Source organism: Choristoneura fumiferana, chromosome Z, assembly GCF_025370935.1.
Source record: "Choristoneura fumiferana chromosome Z, NRCan_CFum_1, whole genome shotgun sequence".
NCBI classification, from domain to species: Eukaryota; Metazoa; Arthropoda; class Insecta; order Lepidoptera; family Tortricidae; genus Choristoneura; species Choristoneura fumiferana.
In genome coordinates, this window is record NC_133472.1 from 13,887,960 (window position 1) to 13,898,971 (window position 11,012).

The 11,012-nt window shown below is 36.1% G+C and overlaps 4 protein-coding genes across 6 annotated transcripts in view; 2 read left to right on the forward strand and 2 right to left on the reverse strand.

Moving 5' to 3' along the window:
- Positions 1-780: 780 nt before the first annotated feature.
- Positions 781-2,514, reverse strand: LOC141438739 (transcription termination factor 5, mitochondrial-like). The gene has a single exon (XM_074102683.1). It carries the CDS (start codon positions 2,357-2,359, stop codon positions 788-790), a length of 1,572 nt encoding a protein of 523 aa, XP_073958784.1. The 5' UTR covers positions 2,360-2,514; the 3' UTR covers positions 781-787.
- A 490-nt stretch (positions 2,515-3,004) lies between these two features.
- kune (claudin) lies at positions 3,005-5,242 on the forward strand. Its single transcript, XM_074088302.1, has 3 exons — positions 3,005-3,259; positions 3,547-3,822; positions 4,465-5,242. Exons 1-3 carry the CDS (start codon positions 3,121-3,123, stop codon positions 4,731-4,733), a joined length of 684 nt encoding a protein of 227 aa, XP_073944403.1. The 5' UTR covers positions 3,005-3,120; the 3' UTR covers positions 4,734-5,242.
- Positions 4,757-11,012, reverse strand: part of LOC141428284 (uncharacterized) — a 155,422-nt gene continuing 149,166 nt past the window's right edge. For both annotated transcript variants that reach the window (XM_074088187.1, XM_074088198.1), the window contains exon 12: positions 4,757-5,797. In XM_074088187.1, the coding sequence (XP_073944288.1) occupies positions 5,295-5,797 (503 nt within the window). In that variant the 3' untranslated portion in view covers positions 4,757-5,294. The remainder of the gene's footprint in view (positions 5,798-11,012) is intronic.
- sinu (claudin family member sinuous) overlaps positions 7,382-11,012 on the forward strand; it is a 12,849-nt gene continuing 9,218 nt past the window's right edge. The window contains exon 1 of one of the 2 annotated variants that reach the window (XM_074088313.1): positions 7,382-7,418. The gene's annotated coding sequence lies outside the window, so the exon portion shown is untranslated. The remainder of the gene's footprint in view (positions 7,419-11,012) is intronic. The other variant, XM_074088324.1, reaches the window with a different exon arrangement.

Sequence of the window (11,012 nt, forward strand, 5' to 3'; positions counted from 1 at the left end):
CTCACGGAAAACCTAACAAGGGAAACAGTGTTAACCAAGGGACTATAATCTAGAACCAAAACATGCAGTCGAAACGAGCCGGCCTGTACGACGAGGTTGGATAGACACGTCGAGGGGAAAATGGGTTTAATGTTCGAGTTTACACTGCTTTTTACTTAGATTGCAAGAAAATTAAATAGCAACAGTAGAAACAATTGTTCACTTGCTATCACTATGTACCTTTTATTTTTCATGCACCGCTAATATAATTATAAATATTTAGTTTATAAAAAATGTATCTCAAAAATGCGTCAAAACTGAGTATTAAGTACTTAATGAACTTTTAGGTAGATTTATATGGCGCGTGGTTTATCTACTGTCTGTAGGCACTTTTTAAACCCCCGACGCAAAAAGAGCGGTATTATATAAGTTTGACTGCGCTGTGTCTGTCTGTATGTGGCATCTTAGCTTCCAAACATATTTATTTATTATTTGAAAGCTATTTTCATTAATAACAATAATAAGATGTAATTATTGTTACTAGATTAATTCACGTTTCATTAAAATAAGTTCAGCCGTTTTTATGATAGCAAACTCTGTAATGATGGTGAGGGATTTTTCAATTTCTCATCGTTCTTCGTCATTGTTTGTGACTATCTTCTACTGTAAATGAAAGCTTATTTAAATAAGACTACAATGGAGTTATTGTGGATGTTGTAAAATATTATAAACCAATTTGTTTATAAAATTTTACCAATTTCTTGATTATAAGGGGCAAAAAAAGAAAGCAGATTTCTAATTTCATTAATTACAGTTTATTTACAGAACTAAATTTAAAATCTTCAGTATTTGGCGTTTCTACTATAGCCTTACTTTTCTCTTCAGTCCAGACACCATTACCAGAAAAGTAATGATTTTTTTCTAAATAGTACAATACTAAGCTCAGTTTTTGAGATTTGTTTAAAATATTAATGTTCAGTTGTTCTTGATTGTTTAGTGACTCCCCAGTCTCCATTTCCCCTAAAGTATCAAGGACTTTCTTTATCTTATTCCAAGGATAAAGCAAAAGAACACAGTTTTCATAAATATCTTGCACACTAAAATTTCTTGATAACTGTTTATAAACAAATTTGACCTGCACAAGAGGCACATTAATCCAAAATGGATGTCTCCTGACTATATTCCTGATCTGACTAGAGCTGTAACCATTTCCAAGGGACTGTGATATGCAAAATATGAGATCTTTTCCTTTACCAAGTCGATCTCCAGGAGCCTTCTCAAATATTTCATAATGCATAGAGCTGCCAGAAAGTATATTTAGACTCAAACATTTTTTCTTGCTATTGTACAAGTTTCTCAATCTCTTCATGGCTGTATTCTTATAATGTATCATTTTGAGAAACCTAGGATGGTTCAAGAAGGTTTGAAACTCTGGTATAGTTTTAGCTTCTTCCAGTCTAGCTCTGACTGTAGCAGGGCCCAATGTATATATGTCAAAACATCTCCTCTGTGCTTCATCACTTATTCCAAATTGTTGCAAAATGTTTCTTGTCTCAAGCAAACTATCATATCTCTTGGTGGCTAATTTTGGATGTAGCCTGATGATTTCTTTAACATCAATTCCACCTATTGATCGAAACTTGTAAATTATGCGTTTCAGGTTATCAGGATCTGCATGAATAAGGTACAAGTTGGATTTTATTTTCTTATCTGGTATAGCAATAACTGATTGCAGAATGTTAAGAGTTTCGTTTATAACTTCTAATGGACGATGTCTGATGGTTGGGTAAGTTTTCAAACCTCTAATGAATTCCTCCTCAGTCAAATCAAGCACAAGTTCAAGATAGCGCTGTAATATCTTAAGCCTCAAGTTGTACAGAGTTGTTTTATCTATGTCTCCATATACTAAAGTAGTCAGAGACGTCGGCCACTGCGTCATAAAGCTTGCAAGTCTATTTTCTACATTCAACATGTTTGGTAGCTCACCTGAAGCCTTCAACTGGCCAATACTTTTTTGCTTGACTAAAGATAGGTATGATAATAAATGCACCGGAGCTATGTTTTCAAAACCAGACTCTTCCAAGACTTTATACCGAAACCTTAAGGTGATGGGCATGATACTAAACATTAAAGGAGCCTTGATTAGAATTTCTTTAGAAAAGCCTAGATCTAATATTGTTTCGATCAGGCTTTCCATCTTGGTTTCATCCAATTTATTGATGACAGGCTGCTTTAAGCAAATGAATTCAGCCTTACTTTCACTTATATCAAAGTATTTACATAATTTGTTTGAACCGATATCATTTTTTGCCGCAATATTTCGGCATAACTGGGGCCTCCAATGCTGGAGGCCCAAAAGGAAAACCTTTTTAGTGAACATATGCAGTTTTTATCACAATGACAATTCATTTATTATTTCAAGTCATATAATATTATTTTATCCGTTTACACACGAAACTTGCAGAACTTTGTAGGCAAAGAGTATTTTTGTAGGTTACGTTAACAGCAGCTAGCTGTATGTTTGTTTGAGCTTGAGCAAGCGTCAACCGTCAAGCGATATTGTCAAGTTTTATTTTTCTTTCATTTATCTTCTCTGGGAATGATAAAGAAACATACGTCTATACAGCTGGGGCATGATTTTCGTTCGTCACGGACTCTTAGCACAGACTTAATAATCAAGATTTTTTTCTTTATGATTTTGTGACCCTTCTTTCTTATGCCGTACCAATGAATTAAATGTTATTATATAGCTAGGTAGCATATTTCAACTTCAAACGACCACATTAGTTGTATTTGATTTATTTGATCGTGGAACGTTTTTAGTTGTATGTTGGATGTTGGCCTCTGCAGGGCTACTACGAAACTCGAAACTCGAAGTTCGTATTGTACCGTCTCTCTCGCTCTGGTGTTAAATTTAAATAGTATAAGTGTCAGAGGGACCACACGACACGAACTTCGAGTTTCGAGTTTCGTAGTAGCCCTGCTGCTGACAGTCCCATATCAATTTTGAATGTATACTTTACCTGTGGTATTTTTAGGCGTAGGCTAGGCAAAGGGCGTAGGTTATTTAGAGCCAGTTTGACAGTTTTGTTTAGTTGAGTTTTAAGAATTTTCATCTAATTTATTTAATATAACTAAAAAATGGTCTCCAAATCGAAGACCGGCTTATTTGCCTTGGGTTTTTTCGTGTTTGCGTCTTTCTTTATTATATTGGCATTTGTTAGTCCGTACTGGTTGGTTACTGATGGAAAACTTAAAAACCCTAAGTTTATTCAAATAGGTAAGCTTTCCCTAAATATATTACTTAAATATATTAATTAAGGAGCAAAGCATTGTTTACAATTTTGGTTCTAAATATGCAGATATAACGGGAATTGTTAATTGACACAAACATCAAACTAAAACATCTTGATCACAAAATAAAATTATTTACCACAGTGTTCCTTGTATTCAATTAGTCATTCGTTTGGCAAATTCTGAAAATATCCTGTAAACATAATCTGCGAATGATCTTTAGAAGTTATCTTTTTGTAAGTTTACTTTCTTAACTAACATAATTTGTTTCAGGCTTGTGGATGGTATGTTTCAATGGTTTTGAGGAGGTGCACCACTGGTATGACACAGTCTTCACAGGGTGCTGGTGGATTTTTGAAGAGGAGTACTACATCATCCACGACACACTCTTGCCAGGCTTCTTCATTGCAACTCAGTTCTTTTTCACCATATCGCTGTGTTGTGTGCTAGCATCAATATTCATGACATATCTTTATTTACAAAAGGACAAAGATGATGACAATTACTTGACTCTCTTGGTTACATTGGGAACCACCCTTGTTATTGGAGGTTTGTTATCTTTGCAGTCCTTTCCCTTAAAATAATTCAATTGGAATTTAAAAGTTTGTCTTGTGTATGGGGCTTGAATTATTCACATGATGTTTATAAAAGGGATGACGAATCTAGAAAAAAAATCATGAAACAAGGGTTGTTTGTGAAACATTAAGTTGCAAATGCATCTGCTAAATAATAAAATTACTGTATTTTATTTTCCTAAGTGTTTCTAGTAAGATATTTATTAGGTGCAATTTAGTCAATCAACTTTTTAGTGTAGCTTTCTGAATTTCCTCTTCGTGACTTCTTAAAAGTATGATTTTATAAGGTACAAATCCACAAAAGGTAAAAGTTTGACACAACTCCTTTATCCTCCTAGCTCCCAAGTCAAATTTTTGATATATGAACATCAAACTTTATGTCATTTATGATACTTTGATGTTCAAATTACAATAAGTTGGGGGTTACGAGGATACGGCTCATCTAATCATGCTAGTAGTATAGATTGTAAAGAATACCCATTCTAAGCAAGTGTATCCCTGATGTCTCCTGAGGTACAGGACAGACTAACAAACACTTAAAAGTTGATTGACCTAATTATGAAAAATCATTTTATACCATTTTTGAAGTGATTCATATTTGATGAATTTTTTGCAGGTTTTACGGGTATTATATCTGTGGTGACGTTTGGCGCGCGAGGTGATGGGCGTGACTGGATGCCGAACTGGGAGCACAATGACCTTGGCTGGGCTTTTGCCATGGGCGTCATCGGTGTGGTTCTGCTGTTCCCCGCAGGAATCCTCTTCTTAGTTGAGGCAAGGGTACACAAGTACAAGAAACTTCATGAAATGCAGAGTCGAGAACCTTCCTCTTACACCATGCATGAAAGAAAAATTGCCTACACTGGAGGACATACAGATATCTAATCTGTTTAGGAAAAACAAATGGATATTTAAAATCAATATATTCCATCCAATACATTTTTTTACATTTAGGTAGCATGAGTTTATATTATAAGTTTATGTAGAGTAGCTAGAGTTAAGTGCATTTTATTAACTTGACTTAATGATTCCGTCCAAATGATATTTTTACCAGAATCTCTAATTTACATTGTGTGCTTTGTTTTTAATACATGTTCATAAGTCCTATAATAATGTAAATATCATTTAAGATTTTTTCATACAATTATGTGTTGCTAATTTTAGGAACTGTTAGAATCCGACAGTGAAACTTGCTAAACCGAGTTATTTAAATAAAATAAATAACCAAGGTTTGTAAAAATAATTCCAAAAATCTCACAAAAAAAATATCTTTTTTTGTATCAGCCTGAATAGTGCCTTAAATATTCATGTACCATTCACTATTTTGTTTAGAATCTCATGTTTGTAAGAAAAAATAAATGATTTAAGATTAACAATAGTGTGTACCTTTTTAATCAAGCCAATATTAAGATCATAAGTATCATTAGAACTTAGTAATAATTGGGCTTATAATAAATTTTCATAACATGATGCATTGACCATGTCAGGGACATCAAAGTTAGATGGCACAGTGTTGACGGATAGCAATGCAGACTTGGCTGTTGTGAATCCTACCGAGACACATGAGGCCTCACTGAGTCCGGACAGAACGCCGTGGAGGAAGCCACTAGCAAAGCAGTCTCCTGCACCTGACACATTCTTGATTCCTACTATAACGTCTGCTGGATAATGTCTGGCATTAACAGTTTTTTCGTTATCAGTAACTTGACTTTTCACTACAATGACACCATTGGAGCCCAATGTAATAATAAGACATTCCACAAATGGCGATAATATTTTGGATAAGTCTAAAATTTCTTTTACATCATTTGTGCATGTAGGGATTAGATGAGGTTGTACAGCCTGAGCCATGGCCCGCAACTCTGCTATGTTTGGCGAAGAGTACGTGATGCGGAATCTTTTCGCGAAAGCTTTGGCTGCCTTCCTGCGGTCTGTTGGTTCATAGAAAACTGAAAAAAAAAATGATTTGTTAGAGTTAACTTTTTTCTCATTGCGAGCAATAACTACTTAGCCTACACCTAAAATTTAAACATATTTTACTTTTTGTAAAAGTTAGCCTTTTAAATCCCGTACATAATCTGAATTGGTTAGGGTGGAAAATAACACTACCTACTCACTATAACGAAAACGGTTAAGTTTGCTTGAGAATTATTAATAGGTACCTAGCTTAATAGTAAATAGCAGCCTAAGGTATAAAATATACCTAAACTAGGAAGATTCCATACAAAATGCAAAATTCTTGGAATAGTAGGTATTACTTGATTTTTTCGAAACGGCTACGGAACCCTATTTTGGGCATGTCCGACACGTTCTTGGCCGGTTTTTTGTTCGTTATGGTGGCGAAACTACCGTGCCCTGCAGACCTCAAATTTTGATTAATACGTTCTTATTCTTTGTCTACTCTACATCATAACGCAACTTCTACGCAACGGCTTTGAGCTTTGAGCTGGGCGTTGATAAGTAAGTCAGTCGGGGCTATTTTTAGGGTTCCGTAGCCAAAATGGCAAAAACGGAACCCTTATGGTTTCGCCATGTCTGTCTGTCCGTCCGTGCGCGGCTTTGCTCAGGGACTATCAATGCTAGGAAGATATATGTAAACTATGCTGACAAAATGGTACAATAAAAATCATACTTTACCTCCCATAAACGTAAAGTGGGGGTGATTTTCTTTTTCTCATCCAACCTTGTAGTGTGGGGTATCGTTGGGTAGGTCTTTTAAAACCGTTAGGGGGTTGCTAAAGTGATTTTTCGGTTCAGTCATTTGTTTGCAAAATATTGTACTTTAAATTGCAAATTTTCATTAAAATCGAGTGTCCCCCCCCTCTAAAATCTAAACGGTGGGTGGTAAAAATTGAAAAAAATTAGGATGGTAATAAGTAGGTATATCAAAGTTACAAGGAAAACTATAACGGTTAAGTTTTCTTGAGAATTATTACTTAGTTTAAGAGTAAATAGTAGTCTAAGTTATAAAATATACCTAAACTTGGAATATTCCGTACAAAATAGTAATATTTTTCTAAGGATTTCGTATCCTTAGAAAAATATATTACTTAATTTTACGTAATGGCTAAGGAACCCTATTTTGGGCGTGTCGGACACGCTCTTGGCCGGTTTTTATATTGTAATATTGGTATACATATCCGATAAAAGTACGAAACCGTTCTGTAGTCTTAAAACCTATGAGTTAAGATACTTTATCTGTGGCATCATCAACTCGTCCAACAGCATCACATTAATTGTGACAATGCAATGACACTGTAGGTACGTGTTTTAAAAATCCTTGCCCCATCCATCATTGCCATAATAGTGAATTGTGCCTGCTCAGTATGTTTTTTTTGTATTGGTTTTTTAGGCCGTTATGATCACGCACGATACAATAGTACATAGGGAATAATCTGTCTGTGTAGACTTGCTGGCTGGGCGTAGGATCTTTGTTGTTTTGTTGATCTGTTCTATTATGTCGAGAAAAATATGTGGATATGAAAATTTAAATGTGACTCGATAGTTTTTGGTAATAGTCAAAAGTAAATAATGGGTTCGATTACATTAAAAGTTTAAACTGAAACCAAGGTAATGTATTTACTAAATATTGTTATTTTTTTAGCAACCTTTATAAAAGTTCAATAAAAATGGCAATTGACTGCTCGTAAATACGTGAGCGACGTGCTTGATTAAAAATACGCTTAATAATAATTATGTCTTAAAATGCTCCTTGAAAACAACGACCTAATACTATTTATTTGGGTCAAAAATTCAACGCCTCACTGCTAAAGGTAGGTATTTATTTTTATGTGTCGTGGTTTTTGGTTTGCCAAATTAATCCATTAATAACAGCAGTTAATAATAGTGACCAGCAGTAATTATGACGACCGACTTAAAAAGGGTTGGAGAATCTAATCTGCCTAGCATGACGCCTGGGTTTGAGTGTAGTGGTCTTTAAATTCTTGGTGTTTAAATGCAGCACCTTAATTGTGTGCAATTGCTCATGCCAAATACTGAAAATATTAGTAAGATGCTTTATTACTGTCTGTGTAATGGCGTCAGGGCATGCATATGCAAATGAAATCTGGAAATTGAAACTATGGTAAGTATATTTGTTTTAATAATTGAGGTAAAGTCCCTTGAAATAAAGACCAAACCTCTTTGGCATTGTTGCTTTAAATTAAATAAACCTATGTTCTTATTGAATTTTGGTTTGATTTCTGCACATACTGGACAAGAAGAGATCACCCGTCTGACATCATCGCTCGAGTACGGTAGATTCTTGGTTCTTATCCAGTGGGTGAGTCGCGCTACTCCGGGGTGGCAAGGGATTGGTGCAGATCCTTGAGTTTGTCGTCAATATTCGCAGCGCAAGTTAATTGCCTTGTCAGGGCATCGGCAACAGTATTTTCTCTACCAGGTCGATATTTGATATCAATTTATAATTTGACAATTCAATGTGCCATCTTTGTATCTTATCATTTTTAATTTTACTTGCATGTCCTTGCAACATATACGCTACAGATTTTTGATCTGTGATTAAGATGAATGGGCGGCCAATCAGATAGTGCCGCCACTTCTTTAGACTTTCAATTATTGCGCATGCCTCCTTTTCAATAATTGGATACCTCCTTTCGCTGTCGTTTAGAGATTTCGAAAAAAATGCCACGGGTCGACCGTTCTGAGTGAGTGAAGCAGCTATTGAATAATCTGAGGCATCCGTTTCTACTGTAAACGTGCCTTTGGATCGATTGCCGACAGTGATGCCTTTACTATTATATTCTTTAGCTCTTCGAAACAATTGATTTCAACGTTGTTCATTGGGAAAGATTCAACTAGTGTAAGAGAATGAAGTTTACTTGAAAAGTTGGGCACCCATTTCGAATAATGCGAAAATAATCCAATTGCTCGTTTCAGAGAGGCAGAGTCTTGGGGTACTGGTAATTCACGTAGTGGGCGTAAACGGTCAGGATCAGGTTTGACAATTCCATTGTTAATATTGTAACCGAGTATACTGAGGTCCTGAAGTGAGAATTCACTTTTATCTCTGTTGATAGTTAGATTGTATTTTTGTGCGATTTCCACAAACTTCTGTAGTTTTTCATCGTGATCTTTCTGATCTATCCCGCAGACAGTAATGTCGTCGAGGTATGGAATACACCTTCAATATCAGATTTGCGAATAATCGAATCAATCGCTCTTTGGAAACACGCTACACCGTGGTCACTCCAAAAGGAATTCGACAAAATTGGTACAGGTTACCAGCTGCCTCGAAGGCTGTGAGCGGTCTATTAGCGGGAATAATTGGGATTTGGTGATATGCTGATTTTAAATCAATTTTGCTAAACACTCTATAATTGGATACCTTTGAGATTACTTCTTCAATATTAGGTAGCGGGTAAGCATCTAAGTATGTATATTTGTTGACAGTTTGAGAATAGTCAACGCACATCCTTTTTTTGTGGTGCGTGGCTGATGTGACAAGGACTTGTGCTCGCCAAGGTGAAAAGCTCTCTTCAATTATACCATCCGATAATAGTTTCTGAATCTCACTATCTATAAATTTTTGATCGTCTGGCGAGAATCTTCGCGATTTGATTGCAATCGGTTTGCACTCAGGAGCCATATTCGGAAACAGATCTACAGGATCAATGTTGGCTTGATTTAATGCGAATAACTTCAACGGGGCATGTGTCCACCAAATCCAACTTCAAGACTGGAGTATTTTTCGAGGACGTCATGGCCTATTATGACGTTACAGCAAAGATTTTTCATTACTTTCAATAAGATTTGTGGAATTTCTTGTCCATTCAAAAGAACTGAAGCAGGGCATACTTGAGATATCTGAGATTTATGGCTAGATGACGCCATTGATACATCTTGATTCCACGGTTTAGTTTCCAATCCATATTGCGCCATGACCTCTTCGTCAATAAAGCTTGCAGTGCTCCGGTATCTATAAGAGCTGTCACAGGGATTCCATTTACTTTGATAGGTATAGTGCATTTCTTGAGCCCAGTTGTAGCTAATATAACACATGATGACGCGTCCTCGGAAGCTACTGCGGAGGTGTTGATTGGGACACTTCGGCATAGTTTTGCAAAGTGGCCTTGTTTGCCGCATTTCAGGCACGTGAGGTTTGCTGCTGGGCACAATCGTCGAGGATGACGAGGATTACCACAAAAGTAGCATGTATCTTGACGGGAATTGGCGTAAGATTGTGTTTTACGATTGGATTGGTTAGTAGCTGCTACTGATGATTGCGGTGAATTGAAGGTTTCAGATTGAATTTGTGCGGATTCCATGGCACGTGCTTTAGTATGAGCTTCGTCTAAGGTAAGTGTCATATTTTCCAATAGTCTTTGCCGAATGGTGGAAGAAGCGAGGCCAGAAATAAAGGAATCTCTAATAAAATCCTTTTCGTATTGGTCTGCCGTGACCGCTTTAAATGTGCATTCTTTTGAAAGGAGTTTTAGCGATTGAATGTACTGATCAATGGTTTCTCCTGGTTTTGGGTTCTGGTTGATAACTGATGGCGTGAAAATATTTCACTTTTTGGTTTAATAAAAATTCCGTCTAAAATATCAATGGCCGCTTCATACGTTTCAGCTTGCGCAATATGTTCATAGATAATGGGTGACACATGGTTTATAAGTAATTTTAATTGTACCTCGTCTGATGATTTATCCTTCGTTTTACCACCATCCGATGCGTCATGATATGAATCTTCCAGAAAATTTTCGAAAGTTTTTTTCCAATGAAGCCATTGAGCGGTTGAGTTATGGCCGCTCAACGGATCCGCTTCAAATCTATCTGGCTTGAGATATCTATTCATCTTGATACATAGTATTTTATTTTCTCTACTTTCTTGATTGAATATTTGATTTCGGTAAATAAATTGTAATGAATGAGCCCGTCTTTATTGTAGGCTTTATTTACCGAAAAACAGCATGACATTAATATAGTGACAGTATGCAATAGACACTGTAGGTTAGTTTTAATACTACATTGAGTTAAGATACTTTATTGTGGCATGGTAACCTCCATCCAACGCCTCACTCAACTTTCCAGCCACGCCCATTCATTTATTCACTGTGACTGGTGTGACGTGATTCAAGTTGGATGCCTTGCCAACCATCCACCCATTCCATAGACTAGTGCAGTGCTGTGCTTGCTATGTAT

Coding starts and splice junctions, on each gene's coding strand:
- LOC141438739 (XM_074102683.1), bottom strand. CDS start 2,359: ATGTTCACTAAAAAGGTTTTCCTTTTGGGCCTCCAGCATTGGAGGCCC.
- kune (XM_074088302.1), top strand. CDS start 3,121: ATGGTCTCCAAATCGAAGACCGGCTTATTTGCCTTGGGTTTTTTCGTG. Junction 3,260..3,546: donor CCCTAAGTTTATTCAAATAG/GTAAGCTTTCCC, acceptor AATTTGTTTCAG/GCTTGTGGATGGTATGTTTC. Junction 3,823..4,464: donor AACCACCCTTGTTATTGGAG/GTTTGTTATCTT, acceptor AATTTTTTGCAG/GTTTTACGGGTATTATATCT.